This window comes from Ipomoea triloba, chromosome 2 (assembly GCF_003576645.1).
Source record: "Ipomoea triloba cultivar NCNSP0323 chromosome 2, ASM357664v1".
Classification (NCBI taxonomy): Eukaryota; Viridiplantae; Streptophyta; class Magnoliopsida; order Solanales; family Convolvulaceae; genus Ipomoea; species Ipomoea triloba.
In genome coordinates, this window is record NC_044917.1 from 8251434 (window position 1) to 8276320 (window position 24887).

At 34.3% G+C, this 24887-nt stretch overlaps 1 protein-coding gene across 1 annotated transcript; it reads left to right on the forward strand.

Annotated features, from left to right (window-relative positions):
* The first annotated feature begins 18903 nt into the window (after positions 1-18903).
* LOC116011354 (transcription factor MYB1R1-like) lies at positions 18904-21234 on the forward strand. Its single transcript, XM_031250909.1, has 3 exons — positions 18904-19366; positions 19677-19885; positions 20579-21234. The coding sequence occupies exons 1-3, from the start codon at positions 19054-19056 to the stop codon at positions 21038-21040; spliced, it is 984 nt and encodes a 327-aa protein (XP_031106769.1). The 5' UTR covers positions 18904-19053; the 3' UTR covers positions 21041-21234.
* Positions 21235-24887: the final 3653 nt, after the last annotated feature.

Sequence of the window (24887 nt, forward strand, 5' to 3'; positions counted from 1 at the left end):
ATATATATATATATATATATATATATATATATATATATATATATATATATATATATATATATATATATATATATATATATATATATATATAGAAATCTGCTCAAGTGTGGACGCGTCTTTAACGTGTGAACAGTGCGGTCACACCACTCAATGTTAGAAAACGCACCACATAAAAATACACAAAAACACCAAAAAATACACCACACACTCAAAATAATGCACCATAACTCCTCTGCCCCTAATTGTGCATTTCGAAACATGTGTGGTGTATATTTTCATACTTAGTGGTGTGTTTTTTGGTGATGTGTACCTAATGGTGCATATTTGTGTGGTGCATTTTCTAACACTGAGTGGTGTACATCTGTATACATAGTGGTGAGACCGCACTATTCATACTTTAAGACGCATTCACACTTGAACTCTACATGCGAGGAGGTTTTTATATTTGAATATTATTTTTCTCTCGACAATATGTGTTGGCTAGGAACATAATGACATCGAGATCCCAATAATATATTAGTTCGGATTCTAGCATTATCGAAAATGCATATATTAACAGCTTAAGTTGAGTAAAGTAATTAAACCTGTTAATGAAACCGAGGAGGAGAATTCAAACCTCGTATTCTTGATTAGTTTAGGAGGTTTCCTAAGATCCTGTATGTGTGTTAATAAATTCCATCTTTTCTTTCTCATTTTTTTTTTCTCTTTGGCATTTTATTGAAAAAACTTTTAAAGTGACCATCGAAGTTAACACAAAAATGCAATAAAGTCATTGAACTCAAAAAATGTATAATTAGATTCCTGAATTAGTCAAATCTATTCAATTATATCAAATAGCATGTTGATCCCTGGCCTCAAAAGGTTACAATGCCACGTGACACCTACTTAGATATTAAATTAAACATATTTTTTAATTATTATATCTTTATATTATGTTTTTTAAATTAAACTTTATTACTTTTATTATTAATCTCTCCAAATTCTCAAACTACTAGTATGTTTTCGACAAAATCTCCAGAACCTGCAAACTAGAATACATAAAACAGAATATAAGCAACGAACCTGCGAACAAGAATACATAAAACAGAATATAAGTAATGGGTTCTCCGGAGATGCAACCAGAAATGGTCGCCTACTGCGTTCTTCAACCGGTGATTGACGCCGGTCGATTTGTGGTTCGAAATGGTACTGGAGTAGGTCGGAGTGTCACCGGAGAGTTGCCGTAACCTTAGTGACTTGCTATCACAGTTCATTAACCGAGTTTTGAACTTCATTGTACCAAAAATAAAATGTTGATGAGTTTAATTGCAACTTTTAAAAAGTTTAAGGACCTAATTGATTTTTTAGGTAAAGTTCCAGAGCTTATTTAACCATATTTCCTTTATTTATTTTGGATGATGTGTTTGAACCATGCTATTTATTTAATTCTATTTTTATTCCAGATATTAACCGCTAGTTTGATTTTTAAAAAAATAATTGAATATAAATTTTTGAAAATAAATTGTTGAGAATAATTAGTATAAAAATCAAATACCCCTATTTACATAATAAAGAGATATAAGACTTTTGTGGTATGCTTTCTCCTAAAAAGTATAGAAAATAAAATGCCTAAGCAAATCAATAAATTCGTTTTCATCAAATTTGAAGAAATCATTTTTCATTTGAATAAATCTTTCATCAACTAAACAATGTAAAATATGTTTTTTTTTTCTTCAAATTTGAAGAATAAACTCTCTTAGAAACTTATTTTTCATGCACCAAATGGGCTATAAAAAATTGTTTTTGCAGTGTTATATGGTGTCATCTTCCAAAAAACTAATGAACATTTTTAAAATATGATATCATGAGTAAGACACTATTTTCTAATTTTAAATTTTCTTTTCTAAAAAAAGGGGGGCTTTTTTAGGGTTTTTTTTTTTTTTTTTAAAGAATACTGATTAAATGAGTTTTAAAACTTTTTTTAATGAAAAAATGGACCTTTGAACAAAGGGGAAAAAATTTAAATATACACTTGAACTTATACGCATTGGCTCTGTTTGACGAGACTTATTTAGGAATTTATATTTTATTTTAAGTTACTAATAAACTATAAATTCTGTTTGATTATGTTCCCAAAATAAGTTAATAAGCTAATAACTTAAAATAAAAGTTTATTTTATGGATTCTAGATTAAATGATTCAATTTTAGTGTATTTAAATTAAATTTTGATTATTTAATCAATTAATTAATTAAGACAAATGCATAATACGAGGGTCAATGAGTTGTTCGGAAATGCATATATGAACAGCTGGGGTTGAGTTAATTAGTGAAATAATTAAACTTGTTTCATAAAGCCGAGGATGGAAATTCAAACCTCGTATTCATGAAACCGAGGATAGTGAAGTAATTCGCACTCGTTAATGAAACCCAGAATTATTGCAACAATGTGAGTTACTTTAGGAGATTGCAAAAGATCACCTGTCTTAATCAAGTCAATGATATCTTTTCTTAATTATTTTTCTTCTTTGGATGAACGTTTTGAAACTTCCTATTTAATTTTGTTAATCACTTACAAGAAAATTAGATTTGTGTGATACCGTCTCATGGATTCTTGTTCGTGAGACAGGTCGGGTGGTAGACAATAGGGTGTGTAAGTATCATAATTTTAGTTATAAGTATTACAATATTTACCATTAATAACAATCATTACCCTAATAAATATTATCAAAATTTCACATATAATAAGTATTACAACATACTCCGTATGTTATAATAAGTAACGATTTTATTTAAATTCAAATTAGTATTAAATTTTTTAGAATAAGCATTACAATTTCTTTCATAAGTAACATTTCACATATAAGTATTACAATATTCACATTAGAATTACACTTTGTAAGTATCACAATTTCAGTTATAAGTATTAAAATATTTATCATCAGTAACAATTATTTTAAGTTAAATAGTATCACAATTGCACATATAAATATTACAATATCTATTATAACTAATAATTTATTTATTTCAAATTGTATTAAATTTTTTGTAATAAGTATTATAATTTCTATCAAAAGTAACAAACAACTATTCTAGATTCGACTCGTCTCACGAGTTAAGATCTGTAACAAACAACTATTCTATATAGCAAAACTCTAATAGATCATTTGTAGAAAATAAAGTAAGAAAATTTACAGATATAATCAATACGTACTTTAACCTTATATATAATACTTTATAGCTAAATTGTAATAGATAGTTTGCATGAAATAAAGTAATAACATAACATAATTGTACATATAATGAATACTTTAAACTTTATATATATAATACTTTATAGTATAAATATAGTACTCTATAGCTTATATGTAATACATATATTGTAGGGAATAAAGTAATAACATAACTTAACCCAGAGTCCAATGTACTTATTAGAACATTGCCTCATCAAAGATCATGAGTTACTGAGGAGAGCACACAACAATTACTAAGAAATTACAACACTTATTGAGAGGAGTCATTACACTTATTAAGAGACCGTTGTGTCCATTATTGTAATTGTTACTCTTGTATACTATAAAATGTTTCGAGATTTTTAACAATACAATTACAACTCATTGATTACCGCTTACACGTAATTACTTTTGGTACATTATTACCGTCACAAGAAGAAAAAAGGGTAAATACTGAAACAATCTTCTTTTTTTTTTTTTTTTTTTTTTCTTTTTAACAATAGGGAAACACGATCTAGTTATATATATTTGGACAAAAGAAAGGTTGTAGTCTAAGTAATAGGTGGGTGGGGGGGGGGGGGAATGAATAGGGAAGTGACAGATAACCCTTTTGTCAGAAGTAGATGAAGCATGCCATCTGAGAAAATGTTGGTTAGTGGTGGGGATTGAAAAGTACTGTGAAAATGGCTAAAGAAGCAAATTACACGTGCAAGGTTTCGTATAACAATATATATGGGGATAATCACTCTATTTGAGAAAATAAGGAACTAATTATAGTCGTTTATTGAAAAAGATAATCGATTAGAAGCAATAATAGAAAAAATTATAGTGTATTTTTGTAAACAATTTAAATCTTAAAGTATAATTTAAAACACTGTGCATACAAATAAAACTATTGGAATTGAGTGTATAGGTTGATAAATTCAGAAAATTAAACTCCTAAATAGTAAAAAATAACTATTAAACTTTTTTTTATTTATTAAAAAAACAAGGGAAAAGGGTTAAATAGGCCCCCGAACATTTCATAAGAAGTCAATTATGCCCATGGTGCAATTAAACTCTCAAACATGTCAAATTGAGGTAATTAAGCCCACAAACCGGTTATTGACATGTTATTACCGGTCATTTGGATTTTCCGGCCACCGGCGTCACTTTTCGGCGACCGTTTCTGGTTGCATTCTCTGTGAAGAAGGCGACCAGATCCCCTTCTCTGTGAAGAAGGCGACCATTTCTGGTCGCTTTCTTAGTGGGCGAAAATAGGAATACAAAAATGTCTTTCGAATAATAATTTTTGAAGATATTTTTTGCCAAAATTTGTCATGTTTCCTTGACTAGATTAAGTCTTTTCTTTTTTTTGACTTCAATTTTTACTGGTAACGAAATGCTGAAAGATTCAGACAATGACTTAAAGAAGTCATTTTCGGGTTTCTAAACGAAGTCTGCATGTCTTACAGACTACTTTTTGTAGGTATTTAGTCTTCAATTTAAAATTACAAAGTAATAGTTATTGCTTCAAAAGTACTTCATATTACTTTTTAGTTGAAAAATGATGGATTTTAAGAGACATGTTTATGAGATCAGGCTCAAACCTATTTTTTAGACGAGCAAATTTTTTACTTTTAGTCATCGACTATTGTAGCATTGACATGTTTAATCATATCGTCATGATACATCTTTGATTTTCATATGCTTACCTCATTTAGATGTCATTCTTTAAATATTTTATCATTTCACCGTTTAATAAAGATGACTTACATGTAATTTTATCATTCAAGTCTATTGTCCCAACATGCAATTTCTTTTCCTTTGATCTCTTGTAATGTCTTTTAATTGAATGATGAAATTTTATGTTAGTTATATCTATTATTAAATGGTGGAATAACAAAAAAAAAAAATTAAAAGACTAAATGTGGCAAGCAAATGAAAGTGAATAATATAATATGATAAAATTTAAAAAGAACATAAATAAATGTTACAATACTATCATAGTTGATGATTAAAAGTGAAATTTCCTCTTTCAAGTCCAATTTCATGAGTTAAGATTCATAAAATGGTCTTACTCAAAATCAACTAAAAGAAATTAATATGTGTATTTTAAAATAGTTTTGTATTTCGTATTTAAAAAAATAAATGAATAAATAAAAGGAGAAGATATATGGTGGTGGGGGCACGCAGTACTGGACAAGCACATTATCCCTACTTATCTTGTTATCCATCACCATACTAAATGCCACCAACCACTGCGTACATAAAAGTGTGAAAACTGCCACCCCATCCCAAATTATATCATGGATGAATTTTAATAGAGTTAATACTATCCTACGTTCTCCGAGTATAGTGATTTTGTCACGTTTAGTCCTAAACTTTTAAATGAACCATTTGTGCTCCTTCGACTTTCAAGTTGTTACCATTCATAGTCCAAGTTAACAACCTATGGTCCTTCAACTATCAAATTTTAACCACCAATAGTCCTTTCAGGTAGGGATGATCATCGGTCGGTTTTCGGTTAATAACCAAAATTTTAACCGAACCTTCATAACCGACTAACCAACATTCATAACCGAAATAACCGAAACCAACGATTTTCGATCGGTTAAATATAATCAAATTTTTTTTAGTAAAATAACTAAATTTATTTAATTTATTTGAAATAATACTAAAAGAATAAATTACTAAAGAAAAAAAATGATATCGTAATGTTTATAATCAATTTAAATTAATGTCCTCAAGTACAATAGTAGTTTAGTGCGATATAAATGAATTATATTTATACATTATATGGTTAACAAATGCCGTGCAATCCAATAAGTGATTAAAATTAATGTGATAGACTATGAACTTGCAAAATGTAAATGAGATAAGGTTATATATTTTTTCATTTAGATTAACCTTCGGTTTTTCGGTCGATTTTCAGTTTTCTCTTGAAAAACTGATAACCGACCGAAAAACGAAATAACTGAACTTTTTTGCCTTAATAATCGAAATCGAAATAATCAGACGGTTCGATTTTTGGTCGTCGATTTTTCGGTCCGTTCGATTTATTTTTTTTGCCCACCCCTACTTCCAAGAGGACCACAACTGGTTAAATTTTAAAGTTGAATGGCCATGTGTGGTAAACTTAGATCATGGAGGGTAACAATTTGAATGTCAAAGGACCATGTGGTGGTCTATTTGAAAGTTTAGGATTAAACGTGGCAAAATCACTATATTCAGAGGAGCGCATATGATATTAACTCCGTTATTATAATTTAATTTTTATAATATTTAATTTAGTATTGATAAATAAAGTTTATGTATTTAGATTTTAGATTATATAAAAATTTTATTAATATAAAAGTCAAATGTGAAAGTTATATAAAAAAATATATTAAAGAAAATAAATAAATAAATAACTAATTAATTTGATCAATAAATTGAACATATAAATTGGAACGAAGATGGTACGATTTGGTGGCCCTTAATTCTCATTATTTTAACAATCATTCATACCAAAGTGCTTCTCCAGTTCAATCATCGGACCACCAACCCTAAAGTAAAGAGTATAAAAACAAAATATCAATTAGAAAAGCAACCTTAGCTTGTCTATTGGGTGGACCTAAGCTGTCCTCGACAATCCAGTTCTGTAACAAATAAAAAAAAAAAAAAACAAACAAACAAATGCACACAAATGAAGATCATCATATGAGAACTTATTTCCAAAAGTAAAATAAACAAACAAACAAATGCACACAGAGGAAGTTGATCATATGAGAACTTGTTTTCAAAAGTAAACTAAGAATAATTAATCTCAATTACTCATTTGACTAGATCTAATGGTTCTAGAGCAAGGAGTGAAAAAAAAAAAAAATCGTGATGACATTTTGATGATTTTGTCCAATTTTAAAGATATAGTACACGTTCAATACTATACTATGCATTTTTGGATAATTTAAAAATACAGTGCACTTAGGAACACCGTTCAAAAAATTTCCTTAAATTTGAGAAAATCTTAAATTTACTCACTTTGGTTCATGGAAAACTTTGTCCACGTGAAAATGTTATCCTTAATTTTGAGGAAAAAATTTTTCCAAGGGAGGGGCCGGTATTTTCTTTTCCATGGGAGTATATATATATATCTTGCATATTGATATCTTTAGTCAATGCTGATACTGTTCGCTATTAACCACAATAATTGAAACATATCTCAAAATAGTTGTCCAATCCCATTCTCTATCATCAATGTAAACATATTTTTTAAAAGAACTTTTAAGTTGCATTGTTAGAAATATTTGAATTTTTAATCACTCAAAAAGTAGTTCAAAATTGAGAATTTTCAATTAAAAAAAAATCGAGTACTTCGACAACTTTTTCAATCGTTTTTAGGATTCGAAAAAATCTTTTTCGATTTTTTATCACTTTTTAAATTATTTGAACGTTTAGTCTCATATGTCAATGGAATGGACTCTAAAATTCCGACCATTGAAAAAGTAATTTTCAAAATGAATATAGTAATACTTTATAATGTTTCTAATATATAATTGAACTTTTGGAGGCAATTAGAGGAATATAATACAATATTTTTTAAGGTAATATATATTTTATAGTTTCTCTATCTATTTTAATTCAAAAGGTCAATACTTTCGGTTCGATCCTGTGGCATTTCTTCAAGTAGAGCCACAAAAGTATCATCTGAGCACAAGATATAGGCCGTGTTTGTAACATAGTTAGCTTATCAGCTAATTTTGATTCATTTATTTGACCACAATTAGCTATTTGACTTGATTAAACAACCAATGTAAGTGTTTGAATAATTAGCTTTTTGTAATAGTTTATTATTCCAAAACGCAAAAATTCAAAATGCTACTCAAAGTAGCTTTTTCGATCAGTTTTTTGATAAAGTCATTTTGCATGTAACCAACTAACAGCCCATTTACCAAACATCTTTCTACAATCAGTTAATGCAATCAATTAGTCAAACTCATTAACTCAATCAGCTAATAGTTAGTACCAAACACCACATAATGCGTTATATAAAAAATTATTAAAATGATAAATAAAACGAGAGGAAGGGATAATAATTAATAAATAGGTGAGCGATTAAGTAGGTCCTTGCTAGAAATTAAGTAAAATATGGAATCATATAGTGATAGATCGGCCAAGGACCTTGTAGTCCAGTGGCATCAAACCCTTCCTTTTATATGGGAGGTGGTGGGTTCGAGCCTCAATAGGTTGAGAAAGTAGTTATGAACAGATACTATATTGTAATAGAGTTAGTAGTATTAAAAAAAATATATATAGTGATAGATCGAAAAGGAAGCAGGAGTCCACAATAACAAGGCATCTTGGTAGCATTTGAATATTTATATATGTGTAGTTAGACAAGATTGTCAGTTAATCAATCTACTAAGCATTTCTTTTTCACGTGATCCTCATTTCTTTACCTATCCACTTCACCCTTAATCTAATCCTATAGTACAACCTTCAACCTTGATTGTTGTGCATACCAACCAAATCATGTTCTACTCTAATTTACTATATTTACTACCATATTATTATGTCCTATTAATCTTTAGACCTCCGATTTTAAACTACAAATGAAGAAAAGAAAAATTACTCTACAAAATAATACATCAAAAATGTTTTTTTTTAGTACTACTGACTCTGTTACAATGTAGTACCTGTACATAGCTACTTTCTCAACCTACTGAAGCACAACGAGTCAACAATTGCCTCCACTGAGGCTCGAACCCACTCCCATCATCAAAAATGTTATTTACATTAAAACTTGTACTATAATATTATACTAGTAATTTATCAAAAAAAAAAAGTAAAACAATTTTAAATAAATCAAAACTTTAGTATATTTTATTCTTTATATTTCAAAACACACACACACACACATTTATAGCAAGCAAGGAGTAAACGATTGTGTTGCCGATAGTTATAAGTACAAGGTTTTAATGTGTCCCCTACCCTTTACAGGGACTAAGTATTTATACTAGCTAATGCGTAATTAATCCGGTATAATAAGTACAACGACTCCATACTTAATGCCCCTAATAACTACAACGTTCTCCTAATAACTGCAGTAACTAACTTTGTGTTAAGTGCGACAATCCTCCCTGCTCAACTCTTGATGTTACTTTTTGGTTATCTTAATTGCTTTAACTACTTCCGGGTTAGATATGAGACCATATAATTACCCAACTATCATATCACCAGCCCCTTACTCCCGAGCTACAAGTATAGTGGAGTCAACTTTGAAGTAATAATAGCCAAAGTCACCCCTTCATAGTTTAATTTTGATCTATATGCAACAACACCAAAACCTGCCCCAACTTGGAGTCGAGGGGTTCGTGATCATGTAGCTAACTTAGACGTACATAATCAAAGTAGCCAAGGAGAAAATCAATCTCGTGTTTCGCGGGGAAGCCTTAGGATCCCATGGTCGAGGATAACCCCCGGATATGCGTTATCGAGGAAGAACCTCGGCCATGGCCTCTCATGGCCAAGGATAGTCCTTAGCCATGCATGGCCGAGGGTGGTCATTGGCCATGATAGCCAAAGATGGTCCTTAGCCTTGTGCTAGTGGCTAAGGATGGACCTCGGCCATCTCATGGTCAAGGATAGCCCTCAGTCATTCGTGACCGAGGATGGTCATTTGCTATATGCATGGTTGCAAAAATCGCGCCTAGGCATCGATTAATCGATGCCTAGGCGCTAGGCGGCGCCCAGTCGCGTTGAGGAAGGTCGAAATCGGCCTCCTCCGCGGCCGTGCGCTTAGGCCGCCTAGGTCTCCGATCGATTAGGCGGCGCCTAGGCAGCCGGCAGGTTGGCTTTTTTTTTTTTATTGCAAATCTTAAACATTTGAGCTATTAATGTTATAATGTATTAACTAATACTCTAATAGTCTAATAAGTAATAACTAATAATTAATAACTTAATAAAATAAAAAGTATTACGTAATAACTAAATTAAACTAATAAGTAATGCTTTAATAATTAATAAATAATACGGAGTAATTAATAACTTAATGAGTGTTAACTATTTAACTATTAAAGTATAAAGACTTACAATATTAAAAACTTTACAATTAAAAACTTTAAAAAAATTCAAAATCGGCGCCTAGGCAGGCTAGGCGCTAGGCGGCCCCCAGGCGCCTAGAGGGCGCCTAGTGATTTTTTCAACCTTGGCTATATGTAGCTGAGGACTATATTTGGCCGCCATGGTTGAGGATAGTCCTTGGCCATCTGTAGCCGAGGATGGTCATATTCCTTGTGCCATACGGAATTGAGGATGGACATCGGCCCCATGCTATCTAAAGATGGTCTTCGACCACTACTTCCACCTCCTGCGTATTTTTTTGGTTTATTATTTATTTATTTATTGTTGCACATAGAGAGGCTAGGAATTGGACAAAGTCCAACCCCACTCCACTTTCTCCTTTTTTTCCAACCCCTTTATGGTTTACGCCAATGCCAATAATAGAATTCTAACTCGAACTGTCATGATTTCGAACTTGGGTACGCGTGCGCCACTGGTCCAACCAAGCAAACCTCTAGTGTTTCTCAATGAAGGATCCACTACTTGTTGGACACCGGTAAAGATCAGACCCCTTGACTCTGTTAGAGTTGAGCACAATAATGAACCCTTTGCCAAAACTTTAAGTGTTCTTTTAGCTAAGGGACCACTACCTCCGTTTGATGGGCAATGTCTAACCTCCGACACCTTTAGGGCATGGTAGTTTTTTTTTTTCAAACTTAGTTAAGGCATGGCATAGCCATTTTTATTAAAACTTGAAACTTGGTTGAGGTTGGGCCTCACCTTTTTTTAGATGATCTTTCATCCCCTCATACTTAGCCAATGCAATGATTAAAATAGAAATGTTTTATTCTGGTTTTGGAAGACAAAATTAATTTGGGTAAACCATGATCAATAGTTTGGCAATCCTATTATGGAATCTTCCCGTACTTAATGGCTAGTTCAGTTTCTCACTTCCCACCATCTTAGCGGATGATTTGCTTCTTGCATTGTGTGGTCTCATCCTCAAACTCCTTTTTCCCTTCCTCTATGATTTGGTCGTACTCCCTCTTTTTCATGCCAAAAGTGGATGGCTCAGAGCCCTTACCCTTTTGTCACACATTTTTGGGTTGGCTTTGTTATGGATGTTGTTGTTTTCGCCTTGGCAGCTCCACAAACTGATTAAAATATCACCTTTGAATAAGCTCATTTATTTGTCTCTTCAAAATGTTGCACTCGTCTATATTATGGCCAACTTGTCGATGAAATCAACAATATTTAGTTTGTTCTACCTTTGGAGATACTTTCATGTATTCCTCTAGAAATTGCACTATCTCCATTTCTTTAGCTTGATCCAAGATTACGCTAACAGGAGGAGTGAGTGGGGTTAAATGATGCGGGGACTTTATGAAAACAGGTCTCTACCTCCCTTCTTTGCTTGGGTCAAGCCCGACACTTGGTTGGTTGAACCAATTTTCTCTAACTTTCCCCATCCCTTGCCTTCATCTTCTTCTTTCTTTTTCTTATCGGCCTTCTCGGTTTCTACAAAATGGTTAGACATCCTCATCAACTCATAATAAGTTCAAAGATGGCTAGTGTTCAAATGTTGGTAGAACTCTCTCGATCTTAGTGCCTGGGTGAAAATTAAAACGGTTGCCTTCACATCGAAGTTATACATGTTGTTTACTTCTTTTTTTCATCTCCGCATGAAATCCTTTCAACTTTCACTTTTGCTTTGTCTAACTGTGTAGAAGTGAGAAAAGTGTTTCTTGCACCGAATATTATTAGAGAAGTATGTTAATACGTTTTTTGACAATTCGGCAAATTTACTATTGACCTATCTAGGATTGTATTGAAACAGTCTTGGGTCGCCCCTCCAGGGTGGACCGGAACGCCATACACATGATTGCATCATCTACCCCGATCATCACCATAGTCGCCTTATACCTCATCATGTGTACATGTGGGGCAGAGGTCCTAGTGTAGGCCTTAATAGCTAGAAGCCTAAAGTCTTTGGGGATGAATGCATCTATATACTCAAGAGTAAATTGTACTGCCATTCGTACTTCAAGTTCAGGTGATTGCTCATTGGTCTTTACTATCTTCTCTAATTCTTCTATCTTCTTCTGCAGTTGCTCAATCACGTCATCTTGCCTGCTCGGGGTCAGTCTCTACATGGTGCGCTTGCATAGAGCTGGCCCACCATAGTCACCTACCATTCCTGAGTGTTGGAATGTTAATTCCCCTTATCTATTGCTACTCTAGATTGGTTCATGTCTAGTCATTTGACTTACGACCCCTTGGTCCTTAGTTGTTTCCCCAACTTCTCCTGACCAGGCACTGATGCACCCAACTGCTCTAGGGCAGATCTAGAACCAGTCGGTCATCCAATCGACCCACCCTCTTGAACATACTTTTCCCCCGCCTCCGTATTGAGGACTTAGCACCCAATCCCTCTTACCTTTGAGCGGGGCCAACTTTCAAAGTGGTCCCGCGCAGTTGGGTTCTCTCCCATTGCAGCGACATCACCTCAGCTTCATCTTGAGCTGGTGGTGAGGAAAACATATTCTGCACAAGTGCCCCCAAGTGGGCAATGATAATGATGCTTGCTATATGGCTTACAAACTTGCCTGGAGGTCAGTAGGTTGAGCTAGTGCTTCGGACCCTTGCTGCGCTCTACCACGGCTGTTGTTGAGTTGGTCATAGAGATCACGTGAGTTTGTCGGTCGGTTGTGTCTACTATCGTTGTCATTGGAGTTTACATTGCAGGAACTATTGGAGTTGCTTGATCCAAATCGTGTCATTATTCAAGCTCGTTGATGAAAACGATGGACGTATCAAATACCCTACTTGAGGGTTAATCCTAGACTCTCTATGAAAGCACCAATGACAGTAAGAATGTTACTAAAATGTAGTTACAAATATAGTAAGCAAGGAGTAAACAATATGAGACAAAACTTCCTTCTATTTTAAGAATTTAAATGCAAAAATTTCATTATCTAATCAATTTTATAAGGAAAAAAAATTATATTTTGAAATATCAATGAAAGTTTACAAGATGAATAATTAACATATAACAACAATTGAGGTCTCAATCATATATACACAAGAAAAACTTATGAATTAATATATTATAACTTAATTGCATAAATCTTTAATTAATATTCGACAACATCAATAAACCTATTATAATAATGTCACTTTTAACGCACAAAAAAAAAATAAGAAGTTAAGTTTTACTGACTCATCAATATCGAATTAAGAAGACTTTTACTTTATTTTAATATTAAAAATTTTAGGACATCATTTTTATTTTCAATTATATATAACTATATACAACAATACTCATCTTTGCTACTATTTTGATTACAAGTTGAAAATACTCATTTTGATTATATTGATAATTAGTTTTATTTTATATTAATTATTTCATGTTTAAAATTTGTATTAAGTATTTACTTATTTTAATTTTAGTGTTGAGTATTAATTTAATTGCACAATGCGCACCTTATAACTAGTTTATCTATATTTAACAAAAATGATACTACCATTTAACAAATATTTATTAATGTATTATATATTTATTGCTCAAAAAAATTAATATATATATAATTGTATCATTATTATCATAAATCTTATATATTTAATTATAATTTTACTTAAGAAAAACGACATTTTTCATCTTGAATTATAAAGAAATAAAAAAATTTTACTTCTCAATTATACATGTTACTTTTTGTCCTTCAATTATATGAAAAGCATATTTTTAACATCATATTTGTACTAAAAAAAAAAAATTAACCTCATACTAACAAACTTTAGGGACAAAAGTGGTTTATATATGATGCTTGAAGATAGCTTCTTTCAATTTGTTTTAAACTTTCATGTATTTATGATGTATGAAAATGAGTTTATTGTCTGGTTGGTGTGATAATTTTCTTAGCATTTATGTATCAATATACATACTAATTGTTAATTTTAATTGTAACAAAAAAAATAATCATATAATTTTAAAATGCTAACATTGATTAAAAATAATATAAGATTTTATTTGAATAGTATATTACTCGAGATTAAATTAATTAAGAATTAAATCTAAGTAGGGGCAACTTCAAACTAGTTGGTTGGACATTTGGTTTAGTAATCACAAGATTCTAAGTCCAAATTCCCGTGGAAGTGGTCTATTAGTCTTCATGGTCGTTTAAACTAGTCAACTATGTGCATCCTAAACTGGTTTACCTCTCTATGGTTGTTTGCCAGCTAGGATCACAAGGCGTACTTCACCCTAAGTGCACCATTGAATAGTGGCTACGGATTTCCCATAAATCTATCAAAGAATTAAACCCAAGTCACTTAAAGAATAAGGGTGTGCGTGTTTGGTTCGCACATGGGAATCAGAATCTGTATCAAATACTTGGTAATGGTAATGTGCCGGTTTTGGTGAAAGTATTTTGCACATTTGGTAGTAGGATGGAATGAGAACAATTATTAATAATTGGGGAAGCAGATGATGAAGAGAAATGAAACCCTTATTTTATTAGGGAATGGTTTTGCAATTAATGGGGCAATCAAAATCCATAATAGTGTTCTAAAAACCTGTCAACCAAACAATAACAATGACTTTGATACCTATTTCTTATAGCTAAACCTATCACCCAAACAAACCCTAAATTTGAATTGTTCTATTTATCCTATTGGGCTAGGATAGGGGGCGTTGTGCCTGGATGAGAGATTTCAATTCGTCTTTTGTGGACAAGAATTATTTTATTTTATCATAATACCTATTTATTATTCTTCTAGTATTTATTTCAAATTAACATTTATCGGGACAAAACTCTTAAAGCATAAAAAAAAAAAATTGGAAAATTAAATTTTCAGTTAACAATAAAATTATTTTAATTTTCTTATAATCTTTCTAACTAAATACATAAGTATTTCCTAAATAATTACAAGAATGGTGAAGGATCTTAAAACATATTTTATTTTGAAAAGATGTATATTTTTTTTGAAATACTCATGATTCTTTATAAGGTAGTATCTATTTTATACTTTCTCAAATATTTTCAGTTCAAAGAATCTAAGCTTTCGCTACCGGAGTTCGAACTTATGACTGCCCATTTGGAATGGATGTCATCAGACTACATGTAGTTGGCTTGAAAAGATTTTTTTTTTTTTAGTACTACTGACTCGGTTACAATGTAGTATATTTATATATTTTATATATTTTATTATAACTTTTCTAAATTTCTTGTAGTTATTTCTAAAATATATTTAGAAATACTTATATGTATTTTAGTTAAGAAATATTTTAGGGATAGTTATATAAGATCAAGATACTCCATTAATAAGTTTTAGGTTTATAAGAATTTAATTTTGGGAAGGCTTTTATACTTTTAGTAGTTTCTGTCTAATTAATGGCAATATTAGATAAAACAATAGAAAAATTAATAAATTGATATTGTAGTAAAATTAACAAAACTCTTATTTATTATTTAAGTGACCTAGGTATGTAAGTGTATGATATGTTGATAATGGTTTGACAAAATGCATGACCGATAATGATGTAGAAATACTATGCTATTAAAAAATTAACATGCAAATCTACCTAATGGATCTCAGAGACTATGCTTGCTTGACTACTGTAAGTCAAGCACTCCACATAGTTCTTTGACTATCTAATTGGTGATAAATAGTACAGTGGACATTAATCATATAACCACATCTCTCTATGGTAAGCGACATCACCACGTTTCGAATCGAGAAGGGGATGAACTCAGCCGACGCCTAACAATACTTACTTTAAAATTAAAATAAGTTAAAAGGAATCATATTTTGATAAATAAAGTTTTAAAATACCTTATTTTCAAAAGTACTCACACTATATGACACTATGTTGCACATCCACAAAAGAAAATATGACACTAAAAGTGACCTAGAGCATTAAACATAAGTGTGTTAGTTACTTTGATTAAATTGGTGACCTATGAAATTTTGGACACAACACAGTATATTGTACAAAATTTCTACTAATATATTATTGAACATACATTTTGATTTTAAATAAATTAGGCCCTGTTTGGTAAATAATCAGCCTATCAGCCAATTTTGGCTTATTTGATCACTATTAGTTGTTTGGTTAATAAGTTTTTTGTAACTCCAAAATGCTAAAATTTAAAAGGCTACTCAAAGCAGCCTTTTCAATTAGCTTTTTGAGAAAAGAAATTATACCAAATAGCCATCAGCTAACAGCCAATTTATCAAACAACTTTCTACAATCAGCTATTATTATCAACAAATCATACTTTCTAACCCAAACAGCCAACTTAATCAGCCAACAGCCATTTACCAAACAGGACCTTAGTGTTGCCAAAGACCTTGTGGTCTAGTGGGACCCGGTGTTCCGGTTTACACTCTCACATGGATGATGGGAGTGGGTCAGTAGTACTCAAAAAAAAATTAGTGTTGATTTTTTTTAATATACAAGGTTCATATTGAAATGAGTAGGAACACACTAAGAAATCCAGAAATTGACAAATCAAACTAACAAATACACCTTTTTTCTTTAGTAGCATCTAAAAGTATATTGATTTCTGGATTACTCAAAAGTTTAACAGATTAATTAGATTTTCACCTTATTGACTTGTAAAAGGTTAAATATGGAAACTTTTAAAAATAATTAGGTAAGTTTACTTTATTAGCACGTGACTAGTGGTAAATTAGGATAAAGCTATAAGGACAATTTTTTAATACCAAATTCAAGTTGGGAAAAATACTATTTTTATTTATTGGTTATTATGAATTGACCAACGTCACTCCGTAATAAATAAAGAATATACTTATTCAAAAAAAAAAAAAAAAAAACTTAGATGATCTTAGTTTCGACGGGCTAATCCTAAGTCCACAGGATTGCACTCATAGAGCCACTATGAAAGTAAATTTTGAATCGCGCAATCAGCCTACTTGTTAGAGGCAAATTCCACGTACGTAAACGACGTCGTTTTGAACATTGTAAACTAACCGTCCGTTTTTTTGGAAATCACGTTTCCCGATTCGGCCGGTGTCTGTATTTATGTTAATATTCTGTGTATTTCAGGCAATCGTTCTGTGTATTCTAGGCAACCGTTCTGTGTATTAATGTTAGTAACACATGTTGTGATGTGTTTGTGCATTCGAATGTTTAGGAGGATGAATTATGTGTATTTTGTGTCAATATTCTGTGTATTCATGTTATTAACACAGGTTGTGATATGTTTATGCATTCGAATGTTAGGAGGATGAATTCTGTGTATTTTGTGTCAATATTATGTGTATTCTGGGCAAACATTTTGTGTATTCTAGGCAAACGTTCTGTGTATTCTAGATAATGATTATGTGTATTATAGATAATGAATTTTCTGGAGTCATTCGCGTCCGCGTCCACTAACATCGAAACGACGTCGTTTACGTTCGTGGTGCACATTGCTATGTGCACCGTGGTGCAGGGTATAACGATTGCTTGTTAGATCGTAATCTTCATGTGTGCACAATGAGTCGTTATTGCATAGACCATAATCCACACAGCTGTCTGGACTACATATAAAAAGTACATTATTTGTGTATATAAAGCACACTATTTGAAAGTACATTATTTTGTATACTATCAAATAATGTACATTCAGTATACAAATAATATGTTTTTATAATATGCATTCAATATATAAATAATGTACTTTTAGTATTTTTTTTTTAATGTACCTTTACAACATCAGGGCTTTTTTCCAATACATGTTTCCAGCCACACCATCATCTCTAGTCATGACTTTTAAGTTAGGCGACGAACCAACTACGCCAAGCCTTCCAAGGACACTTATTATTATTATTGTTATTATTATTATTATTATATTGTGTTAGATCACATGAAGTTTTGAGTAAACCCTAACTATAGAATAGACATTTAAACTCGTATCATACTCAGATTAATCTTCATTTCCATCGGACTGATCTAATTATACTTATTAATCAAATAAGAATCATATATTCTCATCTTAAATAGCGATAAAAAATTATTTATTCTGTGGCTTGATTCGAGATTAGTGTAATCTGATTGGTTTTTTCAAAGTACCGGAGTAAAATATTAAAAGCCTATCAAATTTTGAATCACATACATACACACAAATAAAGTATCATGGGGTCCTAGTAAGGTGAAACCAGAAAACCTAACTTATTAAAAATAAATAAAAACAAATAAATGAGGTATCCTTATAACGGGCCGGGTAGGACCCGAAACGGCCAAAAACATGAGGTGAGATTTTCAAAAAAACAGGGAAAGCTAAGGAGCAGAAGAATCGGATAAACCGTTGAAGGAGCGCCACGTGGAAAACATTACTGCAATGATAGTAAATTCTTTTTTTATTTATTTATAGCTGATTCTAATTTCACGCTACTCTTAAATCAAAAAAGTTCTCACTAAAATTACTATGAATGTAAATCGCGAGTCGTTATCTTAATCTTTGTGTACGCACAAGAAAGTTTTACATTTATATGTGTATAACAAATTCAATTCAGACCTACTCTTAACATTCACGTGAGCATAAAAGATTCAATCTAGACTTAAATTCGAGTGAGTAAAAGTTTTTCTTTAGCCACATGGGTGCCCTGTCGCCATCACACCTGGTTCCTTCCCCCTTCTATATATATATACCCCAAAACCCACGCCTTGTATCTTCGTCGACCGTCGTATCCCTACTTGGGGAAAGCGTTAATATACGTACGTAAACGTATTTTCAGACGATCTTATGATAATTTCAATCGATCGATTGATTGATTGATCAATAAAGTCGTTGAGTTATCAGAGGGGAACCGCGGATGGCTGCGCTCTGCCGCTCGCAGTGTGTCAGCAACTTGCGCACGTGCGGCGAATCGGCGGCGAATGACTCGGCCATCGACGGCGGCGCCGGAGGTTCGGGTGAGATCATGCTGTTCGGAGTTAGAGTGAAAGTGGACCCCATGAGGAAGAGCGTCAGTCTGAATAACTTGTCCCAGTACGAACTGCCGAACGATACCAACAAGAATAACGAATCCGCCAAAAACTCGCCGCCGCCGCCGGCTGATGAGGGATATGCATCGGCTGACGACGCCGTCCTCCACCAGCCTAGCAGCGGACGCGAGCGTAAGCGAGGTCGGATTTCTCTTCACTTTGTTTTAACATGTGATTCATATAATTTATTTTTGTTTGATTTTATTTTTTCATTCTAAAATTCTCATTCATTAGTTTATTGATGATTGTTAATTTGTTATCAATATGTTTAGGTAAAATTGTTAGATTTAGCAGTTTTCTGCAACTAATTTACTGGCGAGCTATATATATATGTTTCTCGTCTTGTGGATTATTTGAAGCTCTGGAAATTTACTTTCTAATAGAGTCATATGTTTTGATGAATGAAATGAATTGCGATTATGATGAAGCTGTTATTTGGTGATTGTTTTAGGAGTTCCATGGACGGAGGAAGAGCATAAATTGTTCCTATTGGGGTTGCAGAAGGTGGGGAAGGGAGACTGGAGGGGAATCTCGAGAAACTTTGTGAAGACTCGAACCCCTACACAAGTGGCAAGTCATGCTCAGAAATACTTTCTCCGGCGGAGCAACCTCAACCGTCGCCGCCGCCGATCTAGCCTCTTTGACATTACCACAGACTCGGTAATAAATAATAATTCAATCACATCCTGCCTCTTTCGCATTAATTGAATCCTCCTCCTTTGGTTTTTGATTTTCAAAGAATTAACTATTGGGTAATAAAAGAGAGATAGTAGCATTTGCTAAAGTTAGGAGTAATTGCTAAGCTCTTTGGTATGCATGCTTATCTTTCTTCTTAGAGCAATGGATAGAACAATATTAGTAATTATATGCCCCATAAACTATAATATCATTGCGAGTTTAATTGAAATGGGAAAACAAGATAAAATCCAAGAATGGCATTTCTTACACCATGTTTTGGAATCTAATAAATGAACAGTACATGTCTGATTAAATTAAACCGAAGCAGTATGCACAGGCTTAACTCGCTGGTTCAATAGGCAATCAACAGTAGTTTGGAGAAGAGTCCAAAGTGGGTAGATCCTTTGTGTGCACCAACATTTGGAGCCATTGAGTTACCGTGATTTACGTCATCTCAAATGCTCAGTCGAGCGGGGTGTGGGGGGCCTTGGGGTTGGGAGTCAACCTTTGGGGAAGAAATAAAACTGAAGGAGGGCAATTAGGAATCTTAAAAGCATTTATGGAGAATATTGGCTGTGTATGCAAGTGATTCTTAGAACCTGTTTCAGGGGAAATAAGCCCACAAAGTAATCATAAGAATGAGTTTCTTTAACTGTGTGTTGTTATGATAAACAGGTGGCTCCAATGTCAACAGCAGATGTACAAGCTCCTCAAGAAAATTCGACTCTGGCAGCTATGTCACCACCAACGCCATTGCCTACTTCAGAACCATCCCGGATCAATCCATTTTCAGTTTCTCCTATACCGGTGACAGTTGCTTCTGTTTTGCAACCAGTCCAAGTTGAGGAGAAGAAGCCAATAGAAAATCTAGCCATTGCCCAAACAGACGAGGTCAATAATCCAACTTCCTGCAGGTTTATCCGCCCAGTTCCTATTGTTTCGGTGACTACTAATTCTAATCCATCAGCACCAGTTGAGCTTAACTTGAATCAAGGCATGGAAACTGAGCCTTCGTCTTTGTCATTGAGTCTGTCTTTGTCTGTGAATCAGAGGCCATCATCTTCTTCTAGGCACCCAATGTATCCAGGGATGTCAAGCTTCAACAATGGAGATACCACCATCACAGTGTCCTCATAAATAATATGAGACTCTATATAAGAGAGAATAATATTAGAGAGTGGGTTGGGTTTAAGGAGTTGAGTAGATCTTAATTGTTATTTTGTTTTGTACAAACAAAAAATATTTGTCTTGCCTGTCTACTTCTTTTATGCTTCTTAATTTCTAGTTCTGGGGAAAACTGAAACTTGAATAACAGTGCTGTGTTTGCTCAAGGTGGACCATCAACGGTATAATGTTTGTGTGCGAGCGAGCCCGCTGACCCATCTGGATGGGTTTCTTTTATAAATATTGAAAACTTGAAATAATTTTAATAATTATAAAATTAAATTTGTATTATTTTTTACAAAACACTCCATCATTAATGAATCATGATAGATGATTTAGATCATTATGGAGACTGATTTCACTTGATATTAAAACTCAAAGAACCACAAAAGACGCACATCCTTTGAAAATATATCGAAATATACTTCTACAACTCTACAATATCATATATACTCTCTTTGTCATATTTTACTTGTCTTACTTTCCTTTTTAATTTGTTTCAAAATGTTGTCCTCTTTCCAAAAATGAACATCATCATGATTCTACTTTTCCCAATTTACCCTTATGACTTTTGCTTTCTTTATTGTTTTTATTCCAAAAGTGAAAAAGCTGGGGGCATAATTGGAAAGTATATCACATTTACTTTAATTTCTTAAAAAGCGTGCAAAAAGTAAATGAGACATCCAATTCAGGACGTAGGGAGTATTATTTAAACTTTAGATAGTCATGACTGAAATGTTATAGAGACTTTAAGATCTAGAGACTTATATAAGAGTTTTAGAAAGAAAACTCCAACAAGTTATGTGACAATGATAGTCAAAGCTAATTAATATGCCGACTTCCGAGGCAGAGAAAGTAACTCGACCAAAAGGCGAGAGGATGAAAGATCGACTAAAATATCTTAAATAGGGGAACCCTCAAGAGCAAAGAAGAAAACTTTGAATCAACTCCATGACTAAAGAGAGTGCCCACGGGGCTAAGCCCATCCCACAAATACTGTTACCTCCCCACAAGTTAGAGAACCCTCAGGAATCGACAATTCAAAGTACTCCCGACTTCACTGCAAGCCAAAAAGTCATGATTCAAGGAGCCTATATACGGTCAAACAGGGTGGAAAATCTAACAAAGGACAACTTAACACGCAAAAATCACTGGTCACTACAAATTGGTTAAGACTGCCGTTTGAATTTTATTTTCCTCCACCAAAAAATAAAAAATAAAAAAAATCAAGTAGTCAATAAATATCTCAATTAAAGATTAATTGAAGTGTTGGAATTCTAATTCATGAAGCAAGAGATTTCAAGTGTCGACTAATTAAAGAGGGAGAATTGCAAAGGCTTCAAGGCCTTTGACTCAAGTTGTGATCAAGGTCAACTATCTAGAAGCTAAGTCAACAGTTAGAGAACATCAACAAAACATGTGTTAACCAACTAACATCTCTACTTAAAAAAGTAGAAAGAAGAAGAGTAGCAAGCGTAGATTTGTGAAAACTTATTGAGGCTTATTGTTGCTTTTGTGATCAAAGCACAAGCACTCACCACTTTGTATTAGGGTGAAAATACTTGGTGAAACCTCCTAAGTGTTTTAGGAAAAGAGAAGAGTAAGCAGTTGTTAAACTACTATAATAATTCTCTCTTTTTACTTTATTACACTTTTATTTCTATCACCTACAAACCGCCATATCATTTTTTTATGGGGGAGGGAGGAGTACATCCAAGGTTAGTATCTAATCCTATCTCGCTTCTAAGCGGTCGACTTATGATCTATCCCGCTTCGCAGCGGTCGACTTATCATGTATCCCGCTTCTAAGCGGTTGACATATCATCTATCCCGCCTCTCAGCGGTCGACTTATCATCTATCCCGCTTCTCAACGGTCGACTTATCATCTATCCCGCCTCTCAGCAATCGACTTATCATCTATCTCGCTCCTCAATGGACGCCATGACTAATGAAATCCATGTGGTGGAGCCTATGAGGTCGAAGGGGCGTACTTCTAGTGTTAGTGGAACACCTAGCACCCAAGGGGTTAAAGGGGTCGTAGTCCACCAACCTAACATCTTGTGGTGTAAGAGGAACATGCGATCATACCAGGAGGCTGACTTGAGGATAGAGGAATAGGCGAACTTAACTAAGTGGGGAGGTTGTTGAATTGGAGGTGGAGATACCTAATTGAAAGTTTAGGGAGGTTGGCAGGGCTTATGTCTGATACTTCTCATAGTCATTATCCAATAACTATAAGAAGTGGGGGACTTATGATGGGGTTATGGGATATAGGCCTAATTTTCTAGTTGGGGCCAAGCCCAAAGAAGTGATATGGAGTGAGTGGGTGGAGTGACGTGACGGTTATGGAGTGGGGCAGGGGGAGTGACATGGAGTAAGTGGTAAGGGGAGTGACATGGAGTGAGTGGGGGAGTGACATGGAGTAAATGGTAGGGGGAGTGACATGGAGTGAGTGGTAGGGGGAGTGACATGGAGTGAGTGGGGGGAGTGACGTGACGGTTATGGAGTGGGGCAGGGGGAGTGACATGGAGTAAGTGGTAAGGGGAGTGACATGGAGTAAGTGGTAAGGGGAGTGACATGGAGTAAGTGGTAAGGGGAGTGACATGGAGTAAGTGGTAAGGGGAGTGACATGGAGTAAGTGGTAAGGGGAGTGACATGGAGTAAGTGGTAAGGGGAGTGACATGGAGTAAGTGGTAAGGGGAGTGACATGGAGTAAGTGGTAAGGGGAGTGACATGGAGTAAGTGGTAAGGGGAGTGACATGGAGTAAGTGGTAAGGGGAGTGACATGGAGTAAGTGGTAAGGGGAGTGACATGGAGTAAGTGGTAAGGGGAGTGACATGGAGTAAGTGGTAAGGGGAGTGACATGGAGTAAGTGGTAAGGGGAGTGACATGGAGTAAGTGGTAAGGGGAGTGACATGGAGTAAGTGGTAAGGGGAGTGACATGGAGTAAGTGGTAAGGGGAGTGACATGGAGTAAGTGGTAAGGGGAGTGACATGGAGTAAGTGGTAAGGGGAGTGACATGGAGTAAGTGGTAAGGGGAGTGACATGGAGTAAGTGGTAAGGGGAGTGACATGGAGTAAGTGGTAAGGGGAGTGACATGGAGTAAGTGGTAAGGGGAGTGACATGGAGTAAGTGGTAAGGGGAGTGACATGGAGTAAGTGGTAAGGGGAGTGACATGGAGTAAGTGGTAAGGGGAGTGACATGGAGTAAGTGGTAAGGGGAGTGACATGGAGTAAGTGGTAAGGGGAGTGACATGGAGTAAGTGGTAAGGGGAGTGACATGGAGTAAGTGGTAAGGGGAGTGACATGGAGTAAGTGGTAAGGGGAGTGACATGGAGTAAGTGGTAAGGGGAGTGACATGGAGTAAGTGGTAAGGGGAGTGACATGGAGTAAGTGGTAAGGGGAGTGACATGGAGTAAGTGGTAAGGGGAGTGACATGGAGTAAGTGGTAAGGGGAGTGACATGGAGTAAGTGGTAAGGGGAGTGACATGGAGTAAGTGGTAAGGGGAGTGACATGGAGTAAGTGGTAAGGGGAGTGACATGGAGTAAGGGGTAGGGGGAGTGACATGGAGTGAGTGGGGGGAGTGACGTGACGGATATGGAGTGGGGTAGGGGGAGGGGCATGGAGTAAGTGGGGGGAGTGACGTGATCACTAGGGGTATGGATATGGAAGGAGGCCCAGAGTGCAAGCAAGGAGGATAATCCGTGCATAGCAGGAAGGAGGGGAGGAACGCCACCCGCCACCCTCGCCAGAGGGGGGTGCCAGCCACGGCACCCCTCGGCGCACGACCGGCGCGCCCTGTCGCGCCTGGTGGCGGCT

What these genes read in the sequence shown, in the direction of transcription:
- LOC116011354 (XM_031250909.1), top strand. Translation starts at nt 19,054, where the DNA reads ATGGCTGCGCTCTGCCGCTCGCAGTGTGTCAGCAACTTGCGCACGTGC. An exon ending in CGGACGCGAGCGTAAGCGAG is followed by an intron (nt 19,367 to 19,676) that starts GTCGGATTTCTC and finishes TGATTGTTTTAG; the next exon opens with GAGTTCCATGGACGGAGGAA. An exon ending in TTGACATTACCACAGACTCG is followed by an intron (nt 19,886 to 20,578) that starts GTAATAAATAAT and finishes TATGATAAACAG; the next exon opens with GTGGCTCCAATGTCAACAGC.